Source organism: Pungitius pungitius, chromosome 11 (assembly GCF_949316345.1).
Source record: "Pungitius pungitius chromosome 11, fPunPun2.1, whole genome shotgun sequence".
Taxonomy (NCBI): Eukaryota; Metazoa; Chordata; class Actinopteri; order Perciformes; family Gasterosteidae; genus Pungitius; species Pungitius pungitius.
Genome location: NC_084910.1, coordinates 3,684,922 through 3,699,906, shown reverse-complemented (window position 1 = coordinate 3,699,906; position 14,985 = coordinate 3,684,922). Strand labels below are relative to the sequence as shown.

At 45.7% G+C, this 14,985-nt stretch overlaps 1 protein-coding gene across 1 annotated transcript in view; it reads left to right on the top strand.

Annotated features, from left to right (window-relative positions):
• rspo2 (R-spondin 2) overlaps positions 1-14,985 on the top strand; it is a 47,596-nt gene that overhangs the window by 12,384 nt on the left and 20,227 nt on the right. The window contains exon 3 of the mRNA XM_037454346.2: positions 7,912-8,100. Within this exon, the coding sequence (XP_037310243.1) occupies positions 7,912-8,100 (189 nt within the window). The remainder of the gene's footprint in view (positions 1-7,911; positions 8,101-14,985) is intronic.

Sequence of the window (14,985 nt, the reverse complement as noted above, 5' to 3'; positions counted from 1 at the left end):
TTTCCAGGCCCGTCTGAGCCGTAAAACATTTTATGGGACTGCGAGTCACATTGAGGAGGGAATGTACTTCCTTTGACCACCACATCAAGGTTATTCTCTCATGCTTTTTCCTCCTGTGTGACCATGGAGCTTTCCATGGCCGTCACAGGGTGCGAGTGTCAATTGTGCATCAATGTGACAGAAGGACCCCAGAACATACCATAAGATGAGGTCGGCTAGGTTACCTTTTATTGCCAATTTTCCTCAAACAAGAATCATGGGGTCTCTTTCACATCAGGGGATCCAGATGTGCGTTTTGACCCAGGACATCGGGATTTAGGTCATAATCCATCGTAAAGATGTTAATAAGGAAGTGAACTAAACAACGTTTTTTCATATATAGTTGGAGAGAGTTCAGGGGTGAGAGCCATGATGAGTTCTGCTGGACAGATGGGCGAAAGGTGCACAGAACCATTCCAGATTGACTCAGTGTCTCTGACTGGCCGCAGGTTGGGAAAATATTGGACACACTGCACAGATTACATTCCCTGGATGGCTGATGTAGATTAGTCAACTTCCTCTAATAAGATGGCAAAGAAATGAAGTTCATGTGGGCCTAGTCTAAGACAGACTTGGGGGAAGCTTTGGCCTCAAACCAGCAAAATCATCCACGACTAAACCCAAACCAGAGACAGCTTCCTTAGCCGCTCAGAAGCTCAGAAGCCAAAATGGGTGGAGCGAAGAAAAACGTCAAAGGTAAGGGGCATTCATGGTTGATTTGCTGGATGCTTGGTGGTTATTTTGGCAAGTTTTGTCTGAGAGAAATGATTCTCGTATCAGCGTCTGGAGCCTGGTCTCGGCTCCCCTTCGGTGTGTCGTTTTTCTTCGCTGTGAAAGATGTACATAAGCACTGCCGTGTGCACCTTCTCTGTGGCAGAATTGATTGGACCTTGGTTTTGGCTCGGTTCTGCGTCCGATTGGGACACGTTAGGGAGGAAGCATGTTAGCATGTGACGTCAGCACTAACTAATGTTCAACAGTAGCAGCTGTTGAGGAAAAACTACATTTCATAAAGCTAAGTAGACCCTTTTTGGAAATACACTTTGATTTCATGCTGGGAGTTAGATTTAAAGATTGATTCCACTGTGGATGGACAGAAGGAAGCTGGAAGCCCACACATCATAAACAATGGAAACGGGCTAAAGCCAATGTACAAAAACCTTAAAAAAGGCAACTCCAGGAAGTCAATGCTCCAAAATGGTCTTACAAAATGGTAAACTTTCACCCAAAATGCAGCAAGCCTTGCGTGACACAGTGACTCAATTGGAGTTTTCTTACCTGTCTCCACCTGTTGCATCACACCATTGTAGATTACCTTGAGCTTCCGTTTTATTTTTGCAGTGAAAAGTGAAGCTTTGAAGTGGCCCCGATTTTCCAGTGTCCCGTTTGAAACGCAGCTGCCTGTTTTACCCGTTCACTCAATAAACCGCCACCTTTTCACGAAAGGGTTCAAATCACTCGGCTGGCCCCCTCGCCTGGTGGATCTGTGTCACAGGAGAACTTTGGCTGAGCTAGTATGTCTGACAGTGAGTGGGCTTGCTCAATCTGCTGCTGCAAAATCATTATAAGCAGCGGGACTGTCCTAAATTATAAACATGTGCTTACAGGACGATCTGTTAAAGTAAACTGGGGGGAAAAAAACGTGGATCCTAAAACCTGACTATTTCCAGCTGGAAAGGAGTCGCGGGCAAGTCCAACATATTTTCTGCTAAATTGGAACCGAAATGTGCCTTCACTGTACTGTGCCCCAGTCTCACCACTTCTGTTTTTTCTCAAAGAATTTGAGCTAAGTGCAATTTCCAGTTCCATGACAAATAAAGTCTCGCGCCTGAAAAGAGGGCGGTTTGATGTAATCTTTCCATGTAGCAGCTTTTATTGAGATTGAACAACGTTGCGCCTGGTGAGCTCTGAGTGCGAGGGGGTTGATACCCTCGGCTCTCCTGCCCTCTACTTACTACACGGTGCGAGCCCACCGGTAAGTTGGCGGGAACGGAGATCCGCCCGTGAACTTTCGCGGTTTCCCGGTTCGCCGCCGCTCGCCTGGTGGCTCCAGTGCCGCTCTGTCCCTTCTCTGCCCTTCGTCTCTCTCCCCTCTTTCGCCTCTAAAGTGGAGCAGCGGTAAGATTATACTTTCATTTAGGAGGGAACAAGGGAGGTGAACAATAAACAATAATTGTCTCAGTGCCACGAGGAAAGCGTATAATTCTGTTGGTGGATGTGATGCTTTCCACATGACAGCACAAATGTTCTTGACCTGCTTCAAAACTTGAAAAATTGCTGCCTCTCCACCATATGACATTTATAGTTAGTACAGATGTAGCGGATAAACTGTTTTGTCGTGTTACGTTCTCATACAGGCCCTAATGTAAATGCCTTTTCCAAACAATCGGCAGTATGGCTGCTGGTTAGTTGCATTGAGGGGCTGTATTATTAGATTTACATACCAGAGGCCCTTGGAGAAATGCAGGAGAACTGTGAGAATAGAAACAGTTGTGTTTTAATATAAACTCTTGTTCCCCCCCCCCCCCACCTTTGGCCGTGTTTGGAATTTACTGCTGTGTTATGATTTTCCCTCAAGTCTACTGCGTTTCCACATCCACTCCAAGACAACCTTTTTTTATCCGGTTTGTATCCTGTGCAATCATTTTCCCTTAGCGTTGTGTTCAAGTGATACATGAAGAAGATAAACTATGGTCCAATCAGAACATCCGTCTCAAGCCTCTGTTATACCTCTGCGCCAAAAATCGTAATGGTGATGATTTTCATCTTATATCAAATAACTGTAGGTGACCACCTGCACTCTTTTTTTACAGGGGAAATAAATGAATAACCCTTGAAAGTAGTGGTAGGATGTTAGAGCAATATCATCCGTGCTCGCTGGAGCTGTTCATATGACCAGCCTGTGATTGAAGTGAGCAGGAAACGAGGCCAGTAACCACGTCTTTTCTCAGATATGGCAGATAATGAAAAAAAAAACTATTTTCACTAGAAAATATTTGAGACATTATTTAATTTTATCCATAAAATAATCAGAAACAGCCTAGTTTCTATTTCTGTTTCTCAACAGGATGGCGATATTAAGTATGTTTATATTTTAAAATATTGCTTGCATTTGGTTAATCTTGTTATTTAGCACAATAATGTATCGCCATAAAGAGGGGAAAACGGTTCTAAAGTATCAGTTTGCAGCAGTAAATGTATTTACCAAACTCTACTTACAAGAGCCACACCACATCAGTGGAGCCCTACGTAAGAATGGCTTCTTGTTCTCAGGGTTAAGTCCGGGGCTCTAAAAGAAACACAAAAATGATGTGCAATTTGCCTTGTTAGGGTTTTGGGTTGCAGAAAGTAGGAATGGGTCAATGTGAATGATTTCATGGGTAACGGTGGTTGAATGTAAGGCAGGAAGTGAGTGAAACCCTCTGTATATGTGGAGGTTTTTGGCAGCCTCGGGCGCAATCTGTCACGCTTGCTTTGGACTCATAAAAACGTACCTGAGACAGAGTTTGGGTTTCTGCTGGATCTCACTGCAGCCCTAATTGCTCATGAGCTGTTTCAGAGCAAACCTCCCAGCAAGCCTATACAGCTGTAGTATGAAAGTGCAACGCCTCAAACATGCCGTCATACTTCAGGCTGAGAGCTAAAACGTATGTTTAATGCTCATCAAAAAATGGCTGCATAGCCCCTTTTCAGGTCTAAATTGTAATTCCATTATTTTAATTATTTTAATGTTTTAGTTTGAAAGATGAAGATTCCTAAAAAAAAAAAGACGATTGAAGTGCCTCGACTTTGATGAAAACTAGATGCCAGTTAGCATAAACACTAGCAATGGGGAGAAGCAACAACATCTCCCTAGTTCTGTAAAGCCAACTCTGGAACACATTTAATACATTTGGTTTTATTGTAAAAACAACAATTTGATTTTTGAACAAGTTTTTCCATATCTTTTGCAAACAGGCTGCTTAAACGGCGATGGGACGAGCTGGAAAGCTAATGGTAGCTATGTGTAAGAAAGCTAATGGTAGCTATGTGTAAGAAAGCTAATGGTAGCTATGTGTAAGAAAGCTAATGGTAGCTATGTGTAAGAAAGCTAATGGTAGCTATGTGTAAGAAAGCTACCTGGTTAAAATGCTTACTGCGCATAACGCTAGTTAGAAACAGTTTCCTTATTCTTCCCGTTGATGCATCACTTCAATGGAGAGCAAGGAGTTATTTACATCTAGTTTACCACATAGTATCTAGTATAGTATATTCACATTAGTTCAACTTATGAATGCAAACTAATATCCCTTTGTGATCCCGTTGTGATGACAAATGCATTTTGTGTGTGACACAGAATTATCTTCAGTTTAACTGGCACAATGTACAGTATATCTTTCATGTGGCTCATATATAAAAGCTTTGGATTATCCCTCTGCCTTGTAGACATGACACAATGATGCTTATTAACATTCTTTTTGTTCTATGGTTCTTAAAGAGGCTTCTTCAGTAATGTTCATTTGGACCGTGGCCTTTTGTAAATACAATACTTGAGGCATAGAGCCATCTTCAGTTTGATGTCTGAAGTGGGAAGCAGATTTATTTTGCCTCATCTAAGATATATTCTGTGGTTGAAATCATGAATAACATTGGTTTTGTCGTGCTAAGGGATTGGCAGAATGGGGTTTCAATTCCTCTGTTTTAAAAAAACATGTACAGTGAACCTGGTATCAATATTTTCACAATGATCACTTTCTCCGTGGCTGGGTCACTTTGGGTTCGACTGGATTGACAGAACAAACGCTAGATGAGTTGGAGCATTACACGACTTGTGGGGAAAGCAGACGCCATAGAAGTCACTCCAGCATGTGTCAAAACACGGTTATCATTTGGATGGACTGTGTTTGGATGCGTCTTCTACATGAGAGCGGGAGAAAGACAAAAAACGCAAAAAACAAAAAACACATCCATAACTCAGAACATATCCCCTTGCACATTACGAGTGCCAGAAATCTATAGAAACTTCAGGACTAACACTTAAACCGTTTTCCTTTGATTTTCCCTTCTTTTAGTGGCCCTTAAAAACATGGCAAACACTGCAGTTTCAGTGCCAAAGCACGGTGAAGTAAATGTTTTTACCCACAAGCCTCTTCCAAATTATTTCTTTCACGACAATTCTGCCGTAAAAGATATTATGTATACAGTATATTATATATATATATATATATCATATTTCTTCTCGTCTCAAAAATCCGATTCATATGGATGAGTGTTTTCTTTAGGAATGGCTTAAACCTGTGGTCGTTCGACAGATTGATGTAAAGTGCGCTAGACATTATGCCGGTAGTGTAGGACGAGAGTTGGACTGCGCTGCTCCAGACACTGTGAATTGTGGCCTCCTTCCTGACATACCTGTGGCCTGAACCTCCAAACCTTTCCATAGACACACACACACACACACACACACAGGCTAATCTCCAAAGATCAGCACCAAAAAAGGGTTTCTCTGCACCCTAAACAGCCTTTTCCTTTTGCGCCCCCACCCCCAATTGTACGCTTATTCCACCATTTGTATTCTTGTGCGTTTGACCAGAGTTTAATCTTGTTCTCTTCAATCAGTGTGCATTTCCAGATTAGCAGGCATCAAAACGAATGTTTGAAAAGAACACTTGTGTCAGAGAAAACCTTTTCAGCGACTGTAATTAATCTGCTGACTGACTGGTGATCCAAGATGACCACATGCCTTGATTTTATTTTTCTGTTATTGTTAGGATTGTATTGTTAGCGCTTTGTCAATAGTCACAGAGTCAAGCCCGCTCATAACAGGCTGGGGAAACAAGCTTTGCAGGTTCAAACTTCTTTACTTTTGCCAAGTTGGCTTTCCCTTCCTGTCAGTGCTGTGCTCAAGTTTTGGCAAAGGCAGGGGGAGTAAATGTGACCGAGGTTAATGTGTGTGTCAGTTTCCTGTAAACACATCCAGACTGTATATCCTACAGAAATATATGGTTAAGTATGAGGTTTTGTCTGATGCAGTCTACTGTAGTTCTTGAATGGAATTTCTTTTCTTTTTAAAGAAAAGCTTTTTATTTTAATCAAAAGTAACGTTGATTGTTTTTAATCTGAATATAAATGTGTGAAAACATATAAATATGAACACATATCCCGATATAATAGCTCCCAGCGGTTGATTGAAATACTATATTAGAAAGTAAAAAGAAAAACAGGTGCACATTAGCCAGTTGTCCACCAAGTAGCCAACCAACCAACCAACTGAAATAAGAAATTATATTTTAGACACTAGTTTGACAGTTTAAAGTAAAGATTAAGATATTTTCCATCTGAGTTTTGAAGCAGACATATCTTGAGGTTCTGCTTCTCGTGTCACATGAAGCGAGTGCCGTCTGCAGTTTAGAGCGCTGCTGCGATCGATGGGGTGTCGCTGTGTAAACCTCATCTCTGAAGACCCTCAGAGACACATTCGGATTAGCACTTCATCTTACTTCCATCCACCCGGGCCTTCAGGGGGATGAGTGGGGTTTGGCTCGGCCAGCAGCATCCCTCTCTGCTGCCCATCTGCCAGCACGACAAAATATTAGGAAAACCAAAAAGGCTTCACGTGGTTGCAAACTGATGCCTGCGCTGGGCCCACTTCGGCGCTCCCTTTCGTCTAGGTGAATCCGTTCTGGGGGGGGGGGGGGGGGGGGGGGGGGGGGGCTTGAATATGTGCATTCATAGCAACATGCTCTGCTCTGTTTGTTTGCCGTGCAGCGTTTTTATTAAGCGACGAGGTCGCTCTGATTGAGCCCCCATGCTCCTGATCTCTAAGACTGGGGCTTAGATCTCTCCTTTGAGGAATTGGATTCGCCCAAGGAGATTTTCCCGTAAACGGGACGCTGAAGAGCCTACACTGAGAGTCCCTTATTGGGGAATGGACTGTCTTGTTACTGGCTCCTTTGTCTTCCGCAGGCAACTGGAGCCGAGGCCAGAGCCACTGTGGTTTTTGGGGGCTGTCATCGTCTGTCTCAACACAATCGTTCAGGAGGCCAGCCCCGACCAGAATTAATGCAATATTCCCATTCATAACCAATTAGTATTCAAAAATCGAGAGGGAGCCAGATTTTGTATGAATGACAAATGGTTGATTTGGACATTTCTTACTATGAATTAGTGACTATTCTGCTGATATATCTATCCCGGTTGTTTGGTTTTAGCCTTGACTTTGGCTCGTATTCTAACAGTTGTTCCCTCCAGTCCGCCCCGTCCTTGTCGTCGTCAGGGCCGACCACACATGAGGGATGATCTTGAAGAATTCAGCAGAAAAAAACTGGATTCATTTCATGATTTAGTTGAAAACGTTATGGTTTGTCCCAGAGAGATGATACTTATATCAGAGTCTCCAGCGTCGTCTTGACTAGCGACTCAGAGCCTTGTTTTCCTTCTTAGCTTCTAGCTTCGCTAAGGAAATGAACATATTTTTCGGGAACAATTACCATATTTTCTAACTTGTTGGAGTTGTGTTTGGAGTATTAACACATAAGTGGAAATTATAGCCAAGACTCTAATGTTTTGATCTGACGCATTCATATATTTTTTAGTAAAGAGTGCTCCATATTCCTGTTGGAAGTCGGTTCTGCTTCCAAAGAGGAGATGCTCGAGTGAAACAGGTACACTGACGGGTTGATTGGACACGGGAGGAAATAGATCAGGGACAAGGCAAACAATCACGGAGGGGGAGAATAATCGATGGACAAAGCCCCACTTAATTGGGACATAAACACAAAGTGTACCTGGGAAGTAGTTTTAATGCCTGTGTGACTCTTCAACAGACGCATGCCGCCACCTTTCACGTGTTACCTTCCATCTTGTTAACGCTCTCCCGTGTTTGTCCTGCAGCTAGCTATGGAGGCCACCCCATCTGTAAAGGCTGCTCGGTGTGCTCCAGGGACAATGGCTGCGTGAACTGCCAGCCCAAGCTCTTCCTGTTTTTGCGGAGGGAGAGGATGAGGCAATACGGGGAGTGCCTGCACGACTGCCCGGCCGGATACTACGGCATGCGCAGCCTCGAAATCAACATGTGCTCCAGTAAGTACCCCCTTCTTCTCCCATAACCCCACCCTCCCCCAGCCACGAAACACACACCTCTCTCAACGTCGCCCCCCCCCCCCCCCCCCTTTTTTCCCATAACACATGATGTATTATCAATGATCCAGAGGAGACACACACATACCTCTGAATTTGAGCGGCTCTCACACAGGTGGATGTGAGCGGTGAAGCATTGACTTAGCAGCGTCTCCCTTGGGACTCGACCGCAAACTCCTGCTCAGATGTTCTCGTGTCGTTTGAACAATGGCTTTACAGCTACAATACATAAAGACACCCTACGCAGTGACAGAGGATGTTTGATAGCTGGAAACCCACGTGCACATGCAGGTTTAAGAAGCATCGACGACTCGGGCCAAACCCACTCCGGAGACTTCTACAAAACCGGGCCCTTTTTGACATGTCATTCAATATCCTCCAAACCAAAAAGATGATTATATATTTGCATTTGGGCATGAAACTAACTTCTTCTGGCTTGTAGATTGAGATTTTCACCAGACAGTGTAATTCCTTGGCAGCGAAGAGCGTTTTTTTTTACTTTGAACAGGAAGCCAGTCCCAATTGAAGAGTCCAGATCCTTGACCGAGAACAGTGCGTTCATTGAAGTTTGATAAGAGGAAAACAAAGCATTAAAAGCGGGAAAGCATTCATCTTCAGGATTAGTAGTCTATCCGCGAAGAAAGGAAAACATAGCCTCATTCCAAGCTTCGCTCACTGTGAATTATTGTTTCAGCTATAAAAACAATGTTAGATATTTAGCTAATAATCTCATAATAGTCCCATTGTTACACATGTTACTCTTGCGGCTTGCAGTAAAATAAATAAATGTTTTTCTGTTGAAAATACTGTTTTGGTTTAATAACTTGAGACAGACCACGCCTTCGGTCTCACACACTCTCTAAATCATGTTTCGCTTAGTTGAAAAAAAAGATGAACTCCGAACAATAACAGCAAGGCTTTCGATTGCTCTCAAGATTCTCGTGAAAGACTAACTGTAGAATTAAATTAATGAAATGTCTCCCTCTCTTCTTGTAGCACCTCGACCTCCTTGTTTTAACGTGGAATATGCTCGGAGAGAGAGAGAGAGAGAGAGAGAGAGAGAGAGGGAGGGAGCCTTTGTAGCTTTACAAGGAGCCCGAGGTGTTGGCTGAGTGTTTCATATTAAAACAAGAGAGAGGAACTCGAACTCGTTTGCTTCTCTGAGCCAAACTCCCGACAGACCCAAAAAACCCAAAGGACAGCGTCCGGACCCTTCAGGCCCAATGATGCGAGCGTGTAGCAACCGCTACATTCTGTTCAGCCAATAGCTCTCAACCAAGCTGCAAGGACGTCCGCTGGCTCCATTGGATGGTGAAAATGAGAAGCAAATGGTGTCTTTTGTACCCCAAAACCTGGCAATTTGAAATCAGCGTGTTCACATTTATCTGGGCAGGAACAGGTAGCACCAGAAGATGCGTCTAACGAGGGCTTATATCCTCCCTGTGCGTTACGTTGGCGTTAGTTCGTGAGTCTCTCTCGGTGCAAACGACATATTGTGTTGTCACGTAACATCAGATCTATGAGCGAGACCTACTTTGATACCATCGCTGCCTCGGTCATGTCCCTCTAATCCAGTTCCCTCTTTTGATGTCGTTTTCACCAAACGGGCCCTCTAATGCGGGTGTTTTATTGGCGTTGAGGCAAATTGTTGGGTCAGTAAATATTATTTGTGATTTGACTGGACAAAACACGGTGAGGGGGGGGGGTACTCCTCCGACGCGGTCAGAGCTGGCGAGTGCCCCTGGTTTCCAAGAGAGAGCCCTGGAATGTGGCACTACGTCTATGTTTTCATGATCTTTTCAAACACAGGCTCTGAAATCACTCAGGGAGCAGCTGCTTATTATTACGCCAGAGTTTCTCTGTGTGATGTTATCTCATTGTGGATTTTTTTCTTTTATGGACGGCCTCGGTAAAAGAAAACACGGAGCATGGAAAGCAAAAGACTTCGCTGGCTTGAATCTTTCCGTTTTTCTGAATGGCCTCTGGAGGCGTGTGACACAGAGAGAGAGAGAGAGAGAGAGAGAGAGAGGCTCTGGATGCGAGCAGAGTGATGAGAGCAGATAGTGTGATAGGTCAGGGTCAGCTCAACACTGCTAATTAGTCACAACCTTTTCGGGTGGCCAGTTACGGCTGCAGGCTGAAGGACCCTTCATGGTTGCGATTGACTCCCACGTTTGCCGTGTACGTCCCGCTAGCTCCTCACTCGCTCCTGACCAGTAGGCGCCGCCAGTGATAAGAAAGCTGGATGGATCGCCAAACCTCCCGACAGAGCCGAGGGGGTTGCAGTAAGCAATGCGTTTGGCCACCAACTAACAGAATGGATGCTTTGTTTGGCTAAAACATCATCGGCTGTGTGATGTATTCAGTGTTTAACGTTTCTGCCAGTTGTTCAGCATGGCTCTGAGTAAAATGTCATACATCAGACTCTATTATAATTCAACACTAGCTTGGCTTTCTGGCCCTTTTAAAAGACCCACATCCTTCAGGTGATGACACTGGCTCCTGACGTAGCAATCGCAGTCTACCTCAGACACAATTCACTGAAGACGTCCAACTCCACTTGACCTTGAGGACTTTGAACCTTAAATTCCAAAGGCAGTCTTTCAATATGTTACAATAATCAAAAATCCTTTCAGCAGCCAAAGGACGGGCTGATATTTAAACCATATGCAGTAACGGCAGTGTTATCCACAGGGGTTCTTATCAGCTGCCCAGAACAGGCCCCACACCAGTGTCTGTGGGTGTCGACCCCGCTGCTCTGCGGCGAAGATTTGTAGCAACAGTCACACAGTGCGCTGCTTTATGTACGGCCAAATCTGTGTGAATGCGGTGCAGTCACGCTCTTGCCTCAGATTTGATAATTCCTCGGTTTTAACATATATTCTCAAGCCAAAGCATACTCTGTCATTGTGTATCACAGGCGGGCTCTCTTGCTGAAAGAATTATGAGCTGAAAGGCGACTATCGGAGCTGTCTTTAAGTCGAGAGAGAATGTGTCGAGAGGGTCAGAATGGGAGCGAGGCTGCATTCAAAACTTCCTCCCTCAGGGTTTATTAAGGACCCCCCACTGACACACACACACACACACAAATGCACACAAATACAAGGCAGCAGCAACCTCATCTCTCCGCAGCAGCCTTTAAAACACTGAGAGCCAGTCTGATCAAGCCATGGTGTAACAAGTCTGGTTCCTGATGGGTTCTTGTGGAGTGTAAAGAGGCGGGGACACACACACACACACACACACACACACTTCTTGCGGTTCGGGGATACCTGACTTATTGTCAGTAATACATCACACACAGGCCCTGTCTGCGTTTCTCCATCCACCTTCTCTCCTCGACGGATCGCCACTACTGTGCTTTTAAAGGGGAGAGACACAATTAAACTTAAGTGATGCAGCTGAGGCCGATCACACCTCCACCTGGCATAGTTCCCTGAGCGACTCCCCCACCCTGACCCCTGTGCAGCCGAGCCAAACCACGCCCCGCCACCAAACACGATGTCGCCAATTATCCCAGAAACGTGGTTCGATAGTCCCAGCTTAGTGCCAGTTTATTGTGCCACTAGAGACTCTTTTGTCAGAGGTAATTGTTTAGGAAAGCTAATTGCAATACATTTTTCTTAATGCAGTTCTCTGGCTGAGTAAAGTCGTTACAAAATCCAATTGTTGTAATGTGTCTCGTTGTACTGTGTCTTTATGTCTTATCGTTTTTTTGTCACGTCAATTTAGGACTACCAGGAGAGGGCAATTGGATGCGACTTTCCGAGATTTCGTTTCATTTTTTTTTAAGTACATCATGGGGATTAGTTGGGTTGGAGGGGGATAAGAGCCAAGCATCATGGGTTGAGCTTCTGAGTTGAACCGGGTTATTTTTCACAACTCTGCGTTTTATACCAAGCGGAGCAGTGTGAGTGGACAGCTGCTTGAATCTTGAGCTGTCTGTGTGTACACTGGGGCTGGATGAGCAGACAGAGGGGCAGGTCCTGCTGTATCAGGCACTGTGTTCCTTGGAGTGAAGAAGCTTGGAGAACCGCGGAGACATCTGTCATCGCCGTTCTCTTTTCTGGGAGATGCTTAACTGACAGGAACACCACCTCTTCTTCACCTGGCTAACACCCCACCGCGGAGACAGTTGGGAAGAACATGGCGGGCCCGGCCTTTTCCAGGAACTGCTGCCATCCGAAGCTCCACGCGACATGGCTGGGTGGCAGCGAGCAAGCCAGAGCTCCCATGTCAGCACAACCCTGGGCCTAGAGAATAGGTCAGAGCTGTTCGACTCAGCTTGGAGCCGAGGGATGGAAAAGTGGGGCTTGTTTTCCCCCCTCGCACTGCCAGGCCTTTTTTTTTTTTTTTACGACATGGACACTCCTGCTGCGCAACGTCGGTTCTGGTTAGCTCTCCGGAGGAGGCTGATGAGCGCGGTCGCGCAACCCGCCCTCCGGCTCAGATAACCCCCCCCGCCCCCCCACACACACCCCTGCCCCCTCCTCCACACACAAGAGATTGGTCCTAAACGATTTAGCGCCCTTCTTTACACGGCAAATATCCGTGTAAATATATAGAGTCGTTTCACATGGTGCGGTCAGGTTTCGGAGTAGCAGAAGTTGACTGAAGCTCACTTGAGGCTTTGCCTCTCGGTGATAAAATCGGCGGGTTCCCCATCCAGACCACAACTGAGGGACATCTTTTGCCAAGTATGCGCGATTTAAGCACAAGTGACACTCTTTGACTCATTTTGCAACTTCAAATGAACTTGACGTGCAAACCACATCAATTTCGAGTGTAAAGTCAAGCGAACAACAGAAGAATTACAGCGGTGCGGGCCATGGTTGAACTGCCGCCGTGCTGTGGACATCTCTATAAATTGGGCGGCCTACGGCAGTTCACCCACAGCTCTATTTGAAATACCCCTCAGAGCTTACACCCGGGGGCCAGAACCAGCCCCGGAGATAATGATGATAATGCGTTTAAGTCCCAGCAACACCGGGCCTTCAACGTGATCTGATGACCTCATTATTTCTCATTAGTCTCGCCGAGGCACCTCGACGAAGATTTTAAAGGTGGCCCAGAGGTTAATCCCGCTGGGAGAATGAACCCGCTCTGCTGTATCGGTTTCTGAAGCTGCTGGATGAGCTGCGTCGTTTGGCCCATTTGGTCAGTGTGGGAGCTTCTCTCGTGTCACAGATAACCCGACAGAAGGATAAATTTCTGTCATAGTGATCCCTTCCTACCGACCTCGCTCCCCAATGACCCCTGACCCCGCAGCTTTGCCTCCCTGCATTCTAACTCCTGTGGAGCCGCATTGATGTGTCATCCACCTCATCAATCTCTCAGAGTGACATTATTGCTTATCTACTATTTAGAAAACCACCTTTCCTGTTTTTCCTAATGTTTTACTTAAAAATCCTTGTCAGGTGCTACTGCCACTGTTGCTCCTATTTACTGTTAATAAATGAGGATTACACAACAACCCAAATGCCTGAGTCATGCCAGCTGTTCTCATTCGTACTTTTTGTCTTTTTATTTTCTTTTGTTTTGGAGCTAAAAGTCAGGTGATGACAGGTCTTTGGAAATGTGAAGGGTAAAACACAGAATTGTGCTGTTCCAATTGACCTTGTGATTTATTAGCCTCCTTCTTGTATTGGGTTTAATTTGTACTACAACCTGAGCCCGAATTCCACACTGCTATCTCCACACAGCAATGCGTAACTCCAGAGATCAAAGCAAAATAAACGGCAGAATAAAAACCGAGGAGATGAATAATATCAGATGGTTTAAATTAAAAACGGGATATGAGGACACAAGAAATTACCAACAATATCAGTGATTTTAAGTCAGATCATGTTTTTCACAATTTGGATTTCAGCTTCTTTTGTTGCGTGGCTTTGTGTCACATCTGTATGTTTGTGTTTGTGCTATATACTGTATGTGTGTGTGTGTATGTGTGTGTGTGTGTCCATGGTTTGTTTAGACTATTTGGCAAAGCGTGAGACCAGAGTGAGTGGGCAGAGGCCATACTTTAGGGTTCAAAGTAAAGCGGGGAGGGACCCCCTCGTTTTGGAAGAATGTTGAGGAGGAGGCTGATGGTTAGCTGAGATGTTGTAATTGAGGGGTGTGATTGTGAATACCTTCCCTTCCCCGGGCCCTGCAAGGGTCACAGATAAAAAAGAGCAGCCCTCAACCTCCGTCACGCTCACATGTGTTAAATCACGCACCCGCTAATACACGTCTCGCCCCCCCCCCCCCCCCCCCACGCAACCACACAATCAGCAGGGCAGATCACACAGGTTACCTGGGGAGCAACCTTGTAAGCGGTGGGATCGTTGCTCCCCGACACTCAGAAACCCAATGGGCCCACGCAGAGCCTCTGAGGAGCGCCATAAATTAGCCGGCACCGGGAGGCTCCTTCTAATCATGTGGGTCGCCCCGTTGGTGCGGCCGTTGTGATTTGGCCCCCTTCCTGAACCGCTGTTTGCAGAGTCAGAGCGCGATGACACATTGCCGCGTCTTTCCCTTTGTGAGCACGCCGCGCGGTGTGTCACGCGCGGCAGCAGGGCGTGGCGTGGGAGGAGTAAGTGCGCTGTCGCGTTTGCTGACAAAATGCATCAGCGTTGGTCTGGCCAGGCTCCCCCCCCCCCCCCCCCCCCGTGCCCTGAGCCACCTTCCCTTCCCTTCCCTTCCCTTCCGCACCAGGGCCAGAACTTCCCCACAGCTGGCCGGCATTGTCAAGGCGAGCCATCGATCACCCTTTTTAATGGGAACAGGACATCTCAGTAAGCCTCAGTAATGCAGACACAGATTGGAGCCGTGTGGCGTGATGGTGTA